The sequence below is a fragment of the Cavia porcellus genome, unplaced genomic scaffold (assembly GCF_034190915.1).
Source record: "Cavia porcellus strain 051 isolate PalLab524CR breed Dunkin Hartley unplaced genomic scaffold, mCavPor4.1 scaffold_1, whole genome shotgun sequence".
NCBI classification, from domain to species: Eukaryota; Metazoa; Chordata; class Mammalia; order Rodentia; family Caviidae; genus Cavia; species Cavia porcellus.
This window is the reverse complement of record NW_026947484.1, coordinates 199,558,360-199,571,577: the sequence shown is the minus strand read 5'-3', so window position 1 is coordinate 199,571,577 and position 13,218 is coordinate 199,558,360. Positions and strand designations below refer to the sequence as shown.

The 13,218-nt window shown below is 36.6% G+C and overlaps 1 protein-coding gene and 1 pseudogene across 9 annotated transcripts in view; one reads left to right on the top strand and one right to left on the bottom strand.

Annotated features, from left to right (window-relative positions):
- Scai (suppressor of cancer cell invasion) overlaps positions 1-13,218 on the top strand; it is a 182,396-nt gene that overhangs the window by 91,369 nt on the left and 77,809 nt on the right. For 7 of the 9 annotated variants that reach the window (XR_010040084.1, XM_063227514.1, XM_063227527.1 and 4 more), the window contains one exon: positions 9,662-9,793. Coding sequence is in view for 7 of the 9 variants with exons in the window: in XM_063227514.1 (XP_063083584.1) it covers positions 9,662-9,793 (132 nt within the window). In the remaining 2 variants the exon portion in view is untranslated. Of the gene's footprint in view, positions 1-7,914; positions 8,037-9,661; positions 9,794-13,218 lie in introns of those variants that run through there. The other 2 variants (XM_063227521.1, XM_063227531.1) reach the window with 2 other exon arrangements.
- LOC111757083 (U6 snRNA-associated Sm-like protein LSm3) lies at positions 9,214-9,494 on the bottom strand (annotated as a pseudogene).

The window sequence follows — 13,218 nt, the reverse complement described above, 5'->3', positions numbered from 1 at the left end:
TAGTGTTTTGAAGCATTTTTCACATCTAATAATCTCATTTTTATTTTTACTATAGTTACCTGAGGTTGGCAGGACAGGTGTAAATGGCTTGTTTTTGTGGACTGACCAAAAATTGTTCACTAAAAGTTTTTGTTCACCATCACATAATGAATAACAGGATAAGAATACTCGGGCTTCTTTGTCCTATCCAGGGCTCTTCCCATGGCCTCTGAGACCATTCTGTGTGTGCCTATGTAATGTAATACAGACATCATTTTCTCTCCAGTCTTTCAGACTTTTATATTGCCAGCCCTTTACTCAGAATTAAATTCCAAGTAGCAGTTTGTGTTCTTTTATTGAAAGACTTCTATAAGAAGAAATTGTCAAAGAGGCATTTCAATAATTTGCGTTTTTTTTTTTTTTCTTTCTGTACTTAGAAGAACAAGTCTTGGAGCAGTTTTCTGTACTTATTACTGTTTTCTCATTTTTAAATCTGTGATGGGATCTTATGTATTATACATCTAAGAAATTAGTTTCCTAGGCTTGCCATAGGGAAAAAATGATACTGAACTTTTTATTAGCAATCAGAGAGATAGAAATTAAAACTAAAATGAAAAGTGATAAGTGGATAGGTTAAAACAAGAGAAACTTGGGCTCTTGTATTTCAGAATGCTAGAGTCCGAAATTGCAGAACTGGTTCCTTTTACAGGATGAGGAGAATCTGTTCTGTGCCCCTGTCCTAGCTTCGGTAGATACTAGCAATCCTTGGTATTCTCTGGCTTGTGATTGCATAATTCCATCTGTGCTCCTGTCTTCACTTGTCTGTTGTCCATCTGTGCATGTCTTCATGTGGCAATATCTGTTTGTTCCTGTGTTTCTCTTCTTGGGACAGTGCTCATATTGGATACAGGGCCTGCTGTACTTCAGTTATCTCACTTTACCTTGCATCTTAATCACATCTGTAAAAACCCTATTTCCAAGTCAGGTTACATTCATCGGTACCAGGGTTTAAGACTTCAACATATCTTTTTGGGAGACACAGTTCAATTTATATAGATGTCTTTTTGGGGTCTACTTTTATAGAATTCCATATGTATTTTCCCTGCATAATTTAATTTTATTCACAAATCTGAATTCACATTTTTTTTTAAGTAGGTAAGTGAGATTGTTTGTTGCCTTATGTTAAACCTTAACTGTTAATGTTCTGATTTTTTCAAAATGGGTATGAGAAACCCAACTCAGAATCTCCTATTTTCCAGAGAGATGCTGTGCCGCTCAACTATATCCCTGACCCTTGATGTTTTATTAACATTACAAACAGTTGTCGATATAAGGACAGGTTACAGAATATGAAATTTGACTATAATTTTGCTTTTTTGTTAATGCCCATCTTTGGTTTTGGTGTCAGTTATATTAATCTCATTAAAATGATTATTAGGATGTAAATGTGTTTACTGTTACATGTTTTAAACGTTTGATAAATTCAGTCATAAAAGCATATGAAACTATTTCTTTACTGTCTTCCTTCTTCTTTTAAAAGTCTTTTTATTCAAGAAAAGCAGTCAGAAAGGTACATAAAAAATAATTCAAGGAATTTTCACATTGTTAATTCCAGGTCAGGAAATACAAAGTTTCTAGCATCCTTTTTGTTTCTTATATCCTCTTTAACCCTATCCCAAGCACTCTATCATGTACCAGAGTTTTTATCAGTCTTTTGTTTTGAAATCATATCGAGGGCCAGGGATTTAGCTTGGCGGCTCAAACACTTATGTTTAGGTCATGAGCTCTATCCCCGGTACCAAAACCAAAACCAAAAAAATCCAAAACAACACTTCCCTTGAAATCATATAGTATGTACTCTTTTGTTTTTTAATCCAACATTATGTTGGGTTCAATCATATTATTGCAGGTAGTACATTTATTTTCATTATGAATACTACAATATTCTCATCTATTGCATTGTCAGTGGATATTTGGTGTCAAATTTTGACAGTTAATAATTTTTTGCTTCTGTGAACACAGTCCCTGCTCAGCAACCTCTAAGGCAGAAACATCATAACAGAAGGACACGATGAAGCAGAATGCTTAGGTTAGAGGATGTTGAAGCAAGGCAGGAAGACAGTGCCATAGAGGAGAGGACCAGGGCGTTGATCCCAGGGTCAGGCCTTCATGACTGACTCAGACACACACAAGTGTGCTTTATTAATCCCCTGGATGTGTCCCAAAGCAAGCTAACAACCCACCTTAACTGTCAGATTCTTCATTCTTGGAGCTTTATAGAAGTCTCAAGCCATCCCATCTTGTTCTTAAAGATAATCTTAGTTACTGTCAGCTCTTTGCATTTCCATGTACATTGTGGAAATAATTGTGGAAATTGTCTTATTTCCACAAACAAATCTGTTGGAATTTTGAAGAAATCTGGTGGTATTTCATTAAATCTGTATATTAATTTTACAGATTTAATTCTACAGATGTAGAATTTTAAGGGTTTAAGTCACAATAAATGTGTCATATTTAGTTTTCTGCAGTAGGATCTTATACATCTGCATTGTGTTTATGGTTACCTACTTGATTTTTGTACCAGGGATTGAATTCATGATCTCGCCTTGTCAGGCAAGGTACCTATGCTGCTGAGCTAACTCCCTAGCCCCACTGATTTTTTAAAAATATTTTTGGTGCTGTTGTAAATGAATAATTTTAAAAGCTTTTTTTTTCTTTTTACTATTTGGCTTTTTGTTACTGATATTGTTGTGCATGCATGCATGCATATGTGTATTGCCGGAACTGAAACCCAGGGCATTACACATCTATCTACAATCCTAGTTATTCTTTGTTTAGGGAGGTAACAGGAATTGAACTTAGCACCTCACACTTGCCAGGCAGGTGGTGTGGCCCTGAGCTAAATCCCTGGCCCCTATTTATTCTTAAAATATAGACAATTTGAAATTTCTGTGGAAATGTTTATATCTTCCTCCATAGTTATAGTTTTGCATTTTTAAGCTCTTTACTCTTTTTTTATTCTCATTTTCTTTATTTAACACTGTATTAGAGACCCTGATGATAGTAGGTATTCATAGTCTCGTGGGAAAACACATCAATATTTCATAAAAAGAATGATTTTTGATGTAGTTTTAAAATGCATATTTTTATGATCATAGGAAGTTCTGTTCTTAGTTTCCTATTTTTTTCTGAGTTGATGTTAAATTTTACCAAATATGTATTCTGCATCTGTTGAGCAACCTTTAAAATGATTTTTCTTTATTTATGTAGTGATTACAGTGATGGATTTTCAAATATCAAATCGATTTTACATTTCTAAAATAAGCCCAGTTTTGTCATGTCCTTTTTATATGTTGCTGAATCAGATTTGCTAACGTTTAATACATTTGCGTTTACGTTTATTAGTGAGAATGGCCTGTAATTTTCCTTTCGAATAATATCTTTGTTAATCACAGTAATGTTAGCCTTATAGATTGAATGGAGGAAATATTCCTTCTTTCATAGTCTATAAAAGCTTGTGTAAGGTTGGCATCTTTTTTTCTTCTTTAACTGTCTTACATGATTTGCTGATGAAACTATCTGGTCCTGAAGTTTTCATTGTGGTAGGCTTTCGATTAGGCTGTCAATTTTTTTTTTTTTAAATCAGTACTGGGGGTCAAACTCAAGACCATGCGCTGCTTGTAAGGCAGGCGCTTATGCCTCTGAGCTAAATCCCCAGCCTGGTCCATTTCTTTAATAGGGAATGATTCAAATTATCTACCAACTCTAGTTAAAAATATCTCAGTGTTTGTTTGTTTATTAGTGACTTTCCTGTCAAAGGAACACAATACCTGACACCCCCAACTTAAAGGAGAGATTTGGGTCAGGGTTTTCCATTGGTCCAGAGCTGGCCGCTCCGAGGCTAAAACACATAATGATCAAGCCTGGTGAGGACAGATGCTCATCCCACGGAAGCAGAGAAAGGGAATAGGAGGTAGGGACAAGAATACACCTTTTCAGGTCCCGGCCCACTTCTGACCAGGCCCCCGTTTCTAACAGCATCTTCAGGAATGAACTCATCAATGGGTTAATTCATTGAGGAGTATAGTGCTCTCAGGATCTAAACACCTTTCAAAAACTCCTCCTGAGTGGGGTGTGGTGGTAAATGCCTGTAATCTGAGCACTCCGGAGGCTGAGGCAGGAGAATCACTGCAAATTTGAGGCCAGCCTGAGCTACAAAGTGAGCCCAAGGCCAGCCTGAATTGCATAGTGAGACCCTGTTTCAAAAAGAAAAAAGAAAAGACTGGAGATGTAGCTCAGTGTCAAGGCCTTCATTTCAATCCTTAAGTGCACCCTTTCCCCCAAATTACAAGTTTCATATTTTGTATTTGATTCATTGGTTCCTTGTGATTAGATTATGGTTATAAATCTTTGCCAGAAACATTACTTATTGTATAGGACTGTGATTAGTCTTACTAAGACTTCGATAAGTCTCACTTTGATTAGTCTTACTCACTTGATTAAGGTGATGTCTGCCAGGGTTTACTACTGTGAAGTTACTTTTTCTTTTGAATGTATAGTCCCTGATTTATGAGCGTTTCAGTTGTAAACTTTCATAGATATGAATGAACCTCTCACTGAACATTCATAGCTGCAAACAAATCACAGAAGTAGCTCACATGTCAGCTGCATATTGTCATGGTTTTGCTGTTGTGTCTCACTGTACAGTGTGATAGTGTACAGTAGTGCAGTGCTCAGTCAGAACTCAGGAAGTCCACAAGCAAGAGGAAAAGCAATGGGTAATGAGGAGGGGACTGCTAGGAAGCACAAAGCAATAACTATGCAAACAGAAATGAAAATAATTGAGATGCTACTGATGTGAAAATTTGGTAGATGTTGCTTATTGTTGAAACATGAATAATTTGACCATTGGCACAATTCTGAAGAACAAGATCATGAAAAAAAAAAAAAAAAAAACCAGAACAGGATCATGAAGTGTGAAGTCTGTTGTGCAGTGAAGTCAACATTGATAACCAGGTATCTAATAATATCTATAAAACATGTAAAGTGATAGAGGAGATAGCAAACTTATCAGTGTGTGGATGCAGGATCAGCTTCATTGTTGGCCCACTCAGCTTGATGCTTTTTGAAGATTAAGCTAAAACCTATTTGAAGACTTAAGGAAAAAAAATGAGATGAACAGGGCACATCTTTTACTCTCAGCTATGGGTAACTTAACAAATTCAAGGCTAGAGCCAGCCTTCATAATGTAAAAGTAATCAGGTGGGAGCAAGTCTGTTTTGCCCCCATCTCCTGTTGCTGATAATTCATCAGCTCCCCATCTCCCACCTATCCTCCTTTCTCTTGTTAATAGCTGTCTTCTTGTCATTTTACCCCATGCAATCCCCTATATGCCTGTTTGTTGTACTATACCACCATTTTAAGGTAACTGTAAAGATAAAAAGTTTATTTACAGTATTTTTGTGTGTGTTTATTTGGGTTTTTAATGCTTTACTTTATATATTTGTGTCAATGGTATGTAAGACTCACTTTGTTAGACTTAGGAACAAGTCAGACTTATGAAGGTATCTGACTTTAAAAAGTCTCCCAGATAGAGCTTGTTCAAAAGTCATAGACTGGCTGTACATGTATTTTGTGGGAAAGCACTCTGAAACTATCTTTCATGCTGTTTTATTTATTTTTATCTGTTGCTCCATGATTTTCGATTTCATTCAGTAGCTTAAAACGTATTGCTCTCATTATTTGTGTTAATGCTGACATATATTTTATTGTAGCCACAGTCTCTTTCCAGCTGGATTCTATATTCTTGTGACATGTGTCTCCATCATTCTTTACTTTTTTTCTTTTTGGCATAAGATATTCCAGATCATTTTATGGTTTTTCTACCCTAGTGCTATCATTGACTAATTACAATTCTCCAAGGAACTTTGACTCATTTTATTGAAGGATGGAATTAGAAGCCAGGAGTTGAGTGCTAGGTATGGTCTCACTGTTGGAAGTGGAAGTAACCACTGCTCCTAGGTCTTCTCAGTACAGAATTAGAGCACTAGAAAGTATGTATGGGTGTGTATGTGGTGCACACGCACCACACATTTACATCTGTACTCTTGAAATCCTGTCATTGCATTCATACCTCTAGTTTCACCCTATAGAGTTTACCCTAACCTTTTCCCTTTCTGTATTTGTATCTCTCTTCACTAACAGCAAGAATTTTGGGTTCTAGTGTCCTTATTAAGTCAGAGTTGATCAGTCTGCACCACAGAGCAAATCTGATGCTGTTTCCAAACTCTTATGTGTGGAATTGCCTTTGTCACCTGCGAGGCTGTTTTCTTCCTTGCTGCATTTTCTCTATTGCCGGTGTCCCAGCATTTTTTGTGAATCAACCCTCTGTGTGTGGGAGCTTCTTACCTTGCTTGTATCCCACTTTGATGGAGACTGCCACCTGTGCACATGCACTTCTAAAGGGCTAGAGACTGCATCTTTCAGGATGAAAGGAAGCATTTCTGGATTTCTTTCTTTTTCTTTCTTTCTTTGCTCTGTCTCTCTCTCTCTCTCTCTCTCTCTCTCTCTCTCTCTCTCTCTCTCTCTCTCTCTTTTAATTTTGTATTAGGTCTTAAATTCAGGACCTTGCGTTTGCAAGGCAGGTGCTGTGTCCCTGGCTTATTTGTGGATTTCTTAAGTTTTATGGTTTCTTCCTGTGGCATACATTCATGTGTTCCTTTGTCCATCCATTCATATTTTTTAAATGGACATTTTTTTAATCCCTTCAGTTTGTGATCTTACATTCTCTCTTTCTCTCTCTCTCTAGGAAATTTAGTCACTTTACTGCAAGTATATTTTACTTAATCTCATCCATTTTTTGTCTTTCTATATACACTACTATGTGGATATCAATTTCCCTCATTTCTCTATTCCATAGCTTTTGATTTTTCTTTTTATGTATGTTCTCTCTTCCAGATGTCTTTTGCAGAGTCCCATAAGCTTGATGTTCTTGGCTTAACCTTTGAGCTGTACCCTTTCAGATGTTCAGCTATTAAGTTTATTGTTCAGTGATTGTATTTTTCATATGTATATTTATTTCCTCGTAATGACAGTTTCTTCCCATTTTTATTTCTCATTCACTCTTATTGAACATGTTTATTTTAAGCTTTGCTTTTTTTTTTTCTCCTATGAACTCGTGTATTTTGGGGACATTAGCCATTTTGATCAATCACGATAGGCAGTAGAGTTGGGAAATCCTAGTTTGTACCTCTCCTGCTGAGTTTAGGGAATGAGGAAAGGTTTTGGCATGGATGTGCAAGAAAGGACATAGTCAGGTCAAGGCTCTTTCTAATATTATAGGCACAACACTTATCCATGGACTGAAGGAGTGAAGTAAGAGGGAAGAAGGTACCTGTGAACATGTGGACATCGGAACCATCCAGGCCATCCATGCATGTTATAAATGGCTGTGCCTCTAGCTGGCTCCATTGTGATCCTTGCATTCTGAAGCCCCTTGACAGCTCTAAGCTTGTGGACAGTTTTTCTGCCTTGTAACCCTATTTGTCTTTTAGAGACAAATATTTACCTTAACTTCCAGCTCTAGTTTCCAGCCCTTACCTGCTGTGCCTCTGTTTTTACCTCATGTTGGGACCACTTTTCCCCATGTTGTCTCAGGGCTTTCTGTGTGTAAACAAATGAGTTTGAAAAAAATTACCATAGCTTACTATTTTAAAAATGCCTGATTAATAAAGCTGATTACTTGTAGAGATAGTTTAGATTCAATAGAATACTGTATTTTTATCATCTCCCCCCCGCCTCCCAGTACTATACTTAATCTTCAGATTAAGCCCAGGGTGTTTTAACTGAACTATATGCACAGACTTTTCTTAAGATTATTTTTGAGCTACATTCCAACCCTATATATTTATTTTTATTTTTAAAATTTTGAGACAGTCTTGCTAAGTTGCCCACACTGGCCTCGAACTTGGGATCCTCCTGCCGCAGTCTCCTGCATATGTGGGATTGAAGGTGTATGCTATCTCATCCAGCTGCCTTTCCTCATCTTAAATATAAATGTAAGTCAGTGATAGGATATTGTATGATGATTAGTAATCATTCTGTGAAGTGCTTAACTCTGTTCCCCTTTGGGGATTTTAGATTGTTTTCAGCTTTTAATTGCTGTGATAATGAAGTATGGAAATGATTTTCTCCTTTGCGTGTGTGTGTGTGTGTGTGTGTGTGTGTGTGTGTGTGTGTGATTGAACTCATGACCTTATGCTTGCCAGACAGGTGCTGATGCCCCTGAGCTGAATTACCCAGCTGGTTTTCTTCATTTGTAGGATCATTTTCCAGGATGTATTTACAGACTAAGTCAAATGGGCAAAAGTTGACAAGTGGATTGTTAACTATACAGAGGAATACTTTAAACAGAATTAAGCATTCAAACAATGCTTACTAGATGAGAGAATAATGTTAAATTGCTTTCCAACATGGTTCTACCATTTTTCTCTTCTCTCTCTTCTTTTTTTCCCCCCTTTTTTTGGTCTTTTTGAGACAGGGTCTTATTATGCAGTTCAGGCTGGCCTTGAGCTCACTTTGTAGCCCAGGCTGATTTTGAACTTGTAGCAATTCTGTCTCGGCCTCCCTAGTGCTGGGATTACAGACATACTGGCTCTTTTCTCTCTTCTCTTTCTCTCTTTCTCCTTTTCCCTGTTTTCTCTCTTTCTCTTTCTTTGTCTGTCTGTCTTTCTTTTCTTCTTTTCTTTTCTTTTCTCTTCTTTTCTCTTTTTTTCTTTTCTTTTCTTTTCTTTTCTTTTCTTTTCTTTTCTTTTCTTTTCTTTTCTTTTCTTTTCTTTTCTTTCTGTACCAGGGATCAAACCCACAGCCTTGTTGCTGCTGCTTGTGCTGCTGAGCTAAATCCCCGGCCTCCTTTTCTTTTTTTTTTTTTTTTTAATCAGAAAGGAAACATCAAGTTTATTTAATGAAAAAAACTACTAGACATTGTCTTCAAGAACAACAGAACAAATTCCTGAAAAATAATTCAGGACCTTTGTGAACATGCTTAGTGGGAAGCGAGAGAAAAACAAAAATACTGCATAGCTTAAAATGTAAGGTATTTGCAAATCAACTTATTTCATGGGTGAATAAATCCCCTGGTTATTTCTCAGTATCAGTGTGTGTGCAGCCTTGTCCTCTGAATGTCTGGTGCAGTTAAACAGCCAAATGTTGCCATACAAATCAAATTTTCCATTTTCAGCCAACTAATAGTGGAGGGGCAACTAGTTCAATACCATCTCTGCAGACAAAGAGCATCAGGATATTCTGTTTCATTGATTCATATCTCTATTCATCAATTTCTAGAGTGGTCACAGTTTTCTCCACATCTCCCAGTGAAGTACTTGGTCATTGCTCATTTTCACATAGATTCACACGCTCATCCAGGCTGAGTCTGATGAGATCCACTGCTCCTCTATGGTGTTGGTGGTTTGTTGCTGGTCCATGTTGTCCACCCTGTTGGTTCTACCAGTTTTCATTCCCACCAATACAAAACTTTTTCAGCACGATCTTATGCTCAAAAGAATTTGCATGAGTGTAATCAGAAAATTTCTTTATCTGTCTTGGAGGTAAAGCACTGTCAGATGATACAAATAAGGTCTTTTCATTGTTACTGATGGGTAAATGTGTATATTTTTTTTTACAGGACTGAATTTGCTCTTAAAGAAATCATGTCCTCTGGAGGTGCTGAAGATGACATCCCACAGGGAGAGAGAAAAACAGTCACAGATTTTTGTTATCTTCTGGATAAATCTAAGCAACTGTTCAATGGTTTAAGGTTAGTGGACTCTTGATGATATAAACTTTTGTCTGGTTATGTTGGTTTTGTTGTAAGTTTCTTTTCTTCTTTTTTTTTTTGTACGGGGGATCAAACTCACAACCTCATACTTGCTAAGCATGTACTTATGCTGCAAACCAAATCCCTGGCCCTGTTGTAAGTTTCTAAAAGTCATGGATAGGCTCATGTAGTGCCAGACTCCTGTAATCCCAGCACTTGGGAAGCTGAGGCAGGAAGATTGCTATGTATTTGAAATCAGACTGAACTGGGCTACAGAGTGGGTTCAAGGTCAACCTGAAATGTATTAGTGAAGCCCTGTCTCAAAAAGACATAAATTAATTAATTAACTAATTAATAAAAAGACCATGGGTAGATGTTACATAAATTTCCATGAGATGTGATCGTGATTTTTTTTTACCTTTGACACTATTTATTCTTAGATGAAAGAATAGTAGGAGAGGAGGAAAACGTAGTTTTACTCAAGTTGGGAAGAGGAAATTGAATAGGGAACCTGCTGTCATAGTTTTGTAATTTTGTTTGCTTGCTTATTTTTTTTGTTTCTCTTTTTAGGATAATATTTTTGTCACAAAAAGTAATAATGGAGTGTTCTAGACAGTATTATTTTTACTAGAGTGTTATATGTCCTGGGCAGACAGGCAGCTGAGGTCATGTGTGCATTAGTCAAAATGTGGTTTTGTTTGTATATTGTATTTTATGTGTAAATAATTTTGCACCATTTTGTTTTATTTAAGTAATTCAATCTGTCTTTCAGGCAATAGGTAAACTACTAATGGGGAGTAGATTTTATTACTTAAATTTTACTTAATAGTGAATGATGGGGTCCAGGGATTTAGCTTAGCAGCTCAGGTGCTTGCCTGAGGTTCGATACTATATCTTCCTACTCCTTAAGCCTACCTTTGGGAGTTGGATCCCTGTCCCCCCCACAAAGTGAATAGTGGTAAAGATAGTTATTTTTATAGTTTATTATTGGTTAAAATGTATTCTTTTTCTTCTAAATTTTATAATTGTATTGTGCACTCAGTTGTACTGTGCACTCTCAGTTGTACATTTGGAAATGTACAACAGAGTTTACTTTTAAGGCAGTTAATTTATTTTATTTTATTTTATTTTATTTATTTATTTATTTATTTATTTATTTATTTATTTATTTATTTATTGTCTTTTTCGTTTTTATCGGTACCCCGGGGATCGAACTCACGACTGCCTGCTTGCAAGGCAGGCGCTTATGCTGCTGAGCTAAATCCCCAGCCCCAAGGAAGTTAATTTATTTTAAAAAACAAAAAACACTTCTAGTTCGAAAAGAAAAACAAGATTATCAAATGACTCTTCCGAGGTCAACCTGTAGCTACTCTCCTATCCATGTATTCACTTATTTGTGTTTGTGATGCTCACCACTCCTTCAGATTATTTTACTTGCTTATTATATCTCCCCGAACACAAAATAACCTTGTTTGTCACTGTGCCTCTGGCACTGTAGCCAGTGTCTTGCCCACTGTAGACAGTGAAAATTTTGAGTGGGTTCCATTGATAGTATTCTTATATTTTACACTCTGGTGCTCTGTTCAGTTTATAGATTAATTTTATATAGGTTTAAAGAACTTTTTTGGGGGGGTTATAATTCAGAAGAGTTGCTTGCAGGCCTAGATTTTGATATTCTGTTTTCCTAGAATGTTTAAAATCTTTTATATTTGTGTACTTGCTTTCTTCTTAATTATTTACAGGCTTTTAAAAAAAATGCAACATTTAACTAGCACTGAGTATGAATTACAGTCTATATTGTGCACAGAAAATTCAAAGCTAAAACTACTAAGTGTCTTTTTTTTTTTTGTACCAGAAATCAAACTCAGGGCCTTGTATTTCCCAGACAAGCAGCTGAGCTACATCCCCAGCCCTATATTCTTTTAAATGCGCTGTGAGGAAGCCAGGCGTGGTGGCTCACGCCTGTAATCCCAGCACTCGGGAGGCTGAGGTGGGAGGATTGTTGTGAGTTCGAGACCAGCCCGGGCTACAATGTGAGCTCAAGGCCAGCTTGAACTTCGTAGTGAGACCTTGTCTCAAAAAGACAAAAAAAAAAAAAAAAAAAAAAAAAAAAAAAAAAAGCTCAGGCTGGGAAGGAGGCTCGAGTTTGATTCCTCATATAAACAAGCAAAAAAAAACCAAACAATAGTAACAGCAAAAAACAAAGCTGAGGCAACCTTCTGCTCACTGATAGCTGGGCTTTGCATGTCTGCTGAGCATATTTCCCACTTTGTGTGCTTGTTGAATTGAAATCACATACAAAGTTACAAAATTATAGGAAAGGTAGGCTTAAAGAGTAGGAAGGTACAGACTTAAAAGCTTTCATGTAAATCCCTTGTGTAGTTTCTGGGTTCTAAGACTACAACATCGCATAGTTACCTTACTTGCTTTCCTCCTCTCCCTCCTCCTCCCTGTCCTTTGTTTCCTTTCTCTAGCTTTTATAAAGCTATATTTAAACAGTAAGTTTTACTCAAAGTTTATAACAATTTAGGTTTTTTGATTGTTGCTTTTGATTATTTAAATGTATTTATGCAGTATTTGGATTTGTGCATGGTGCTTTTGCACTGAGCTGTACATCACTAGCCCTTTATCTGTTTAAGCAGTTTGTTTAAATTTTGAGACATGGTTTTACCCAGTTGCCCAGGTGGGATTCAACCTTGTGATCTGCCTCAATTCTCCCTAGTTCTGAGATTATAGGCACGTGCCAGAGTACCCAGCACATATTAGTATTTTTGTTGTTGTTTTATTTTGAGACAAGGAACTTGCTATATGTCTCATGCTGGCCACAGATTTATGGCGATCTTTCCTAACCTCCCAAGGGCTGAGATTACAGGTGTGCACTGCCATACCCAGCTTATCACAATTTATAGAGTTTTTACAATTGTGCAACTATACCACAATCCATCTTTATAAGGGGACACATTTGTGTATCAGAGTCTATAGTTTTAAAGTCACTTTGAAGTACATCTCTGGCCCTTATCCACCATGTCAACAGTGTATAATACTGAAAATCTCTGTTGTCTAAAGAATTATATTTTAGCTTCTAAAATATTTCGGTTTTATAAATTTATGTTTTTTCAGCTCTGTTTACTACAACATGTTTTGTTTGTTTTAGAGTAGGAAAAGTTTATTGAGGAATCAGAATAGTCCTGAGAGATTAGAGGGTTCCCAAGTGGGTTATCACTGAGATCATTCCTCTGAGAATGTTTTATAAGACAAAATCACAAGTTGGATAAAAAGCTGATCAAGCTATAATCAACCAATAAGATTACAGGTATAACTACTTAGTTTTTATTGATCCAGTAGAAAAATGTTCATGTAGCAAGGGTTGACATCATTAACCTTGGCTTTTCTATGACTTCTAAAACAGCAACATTTGGGGGAAG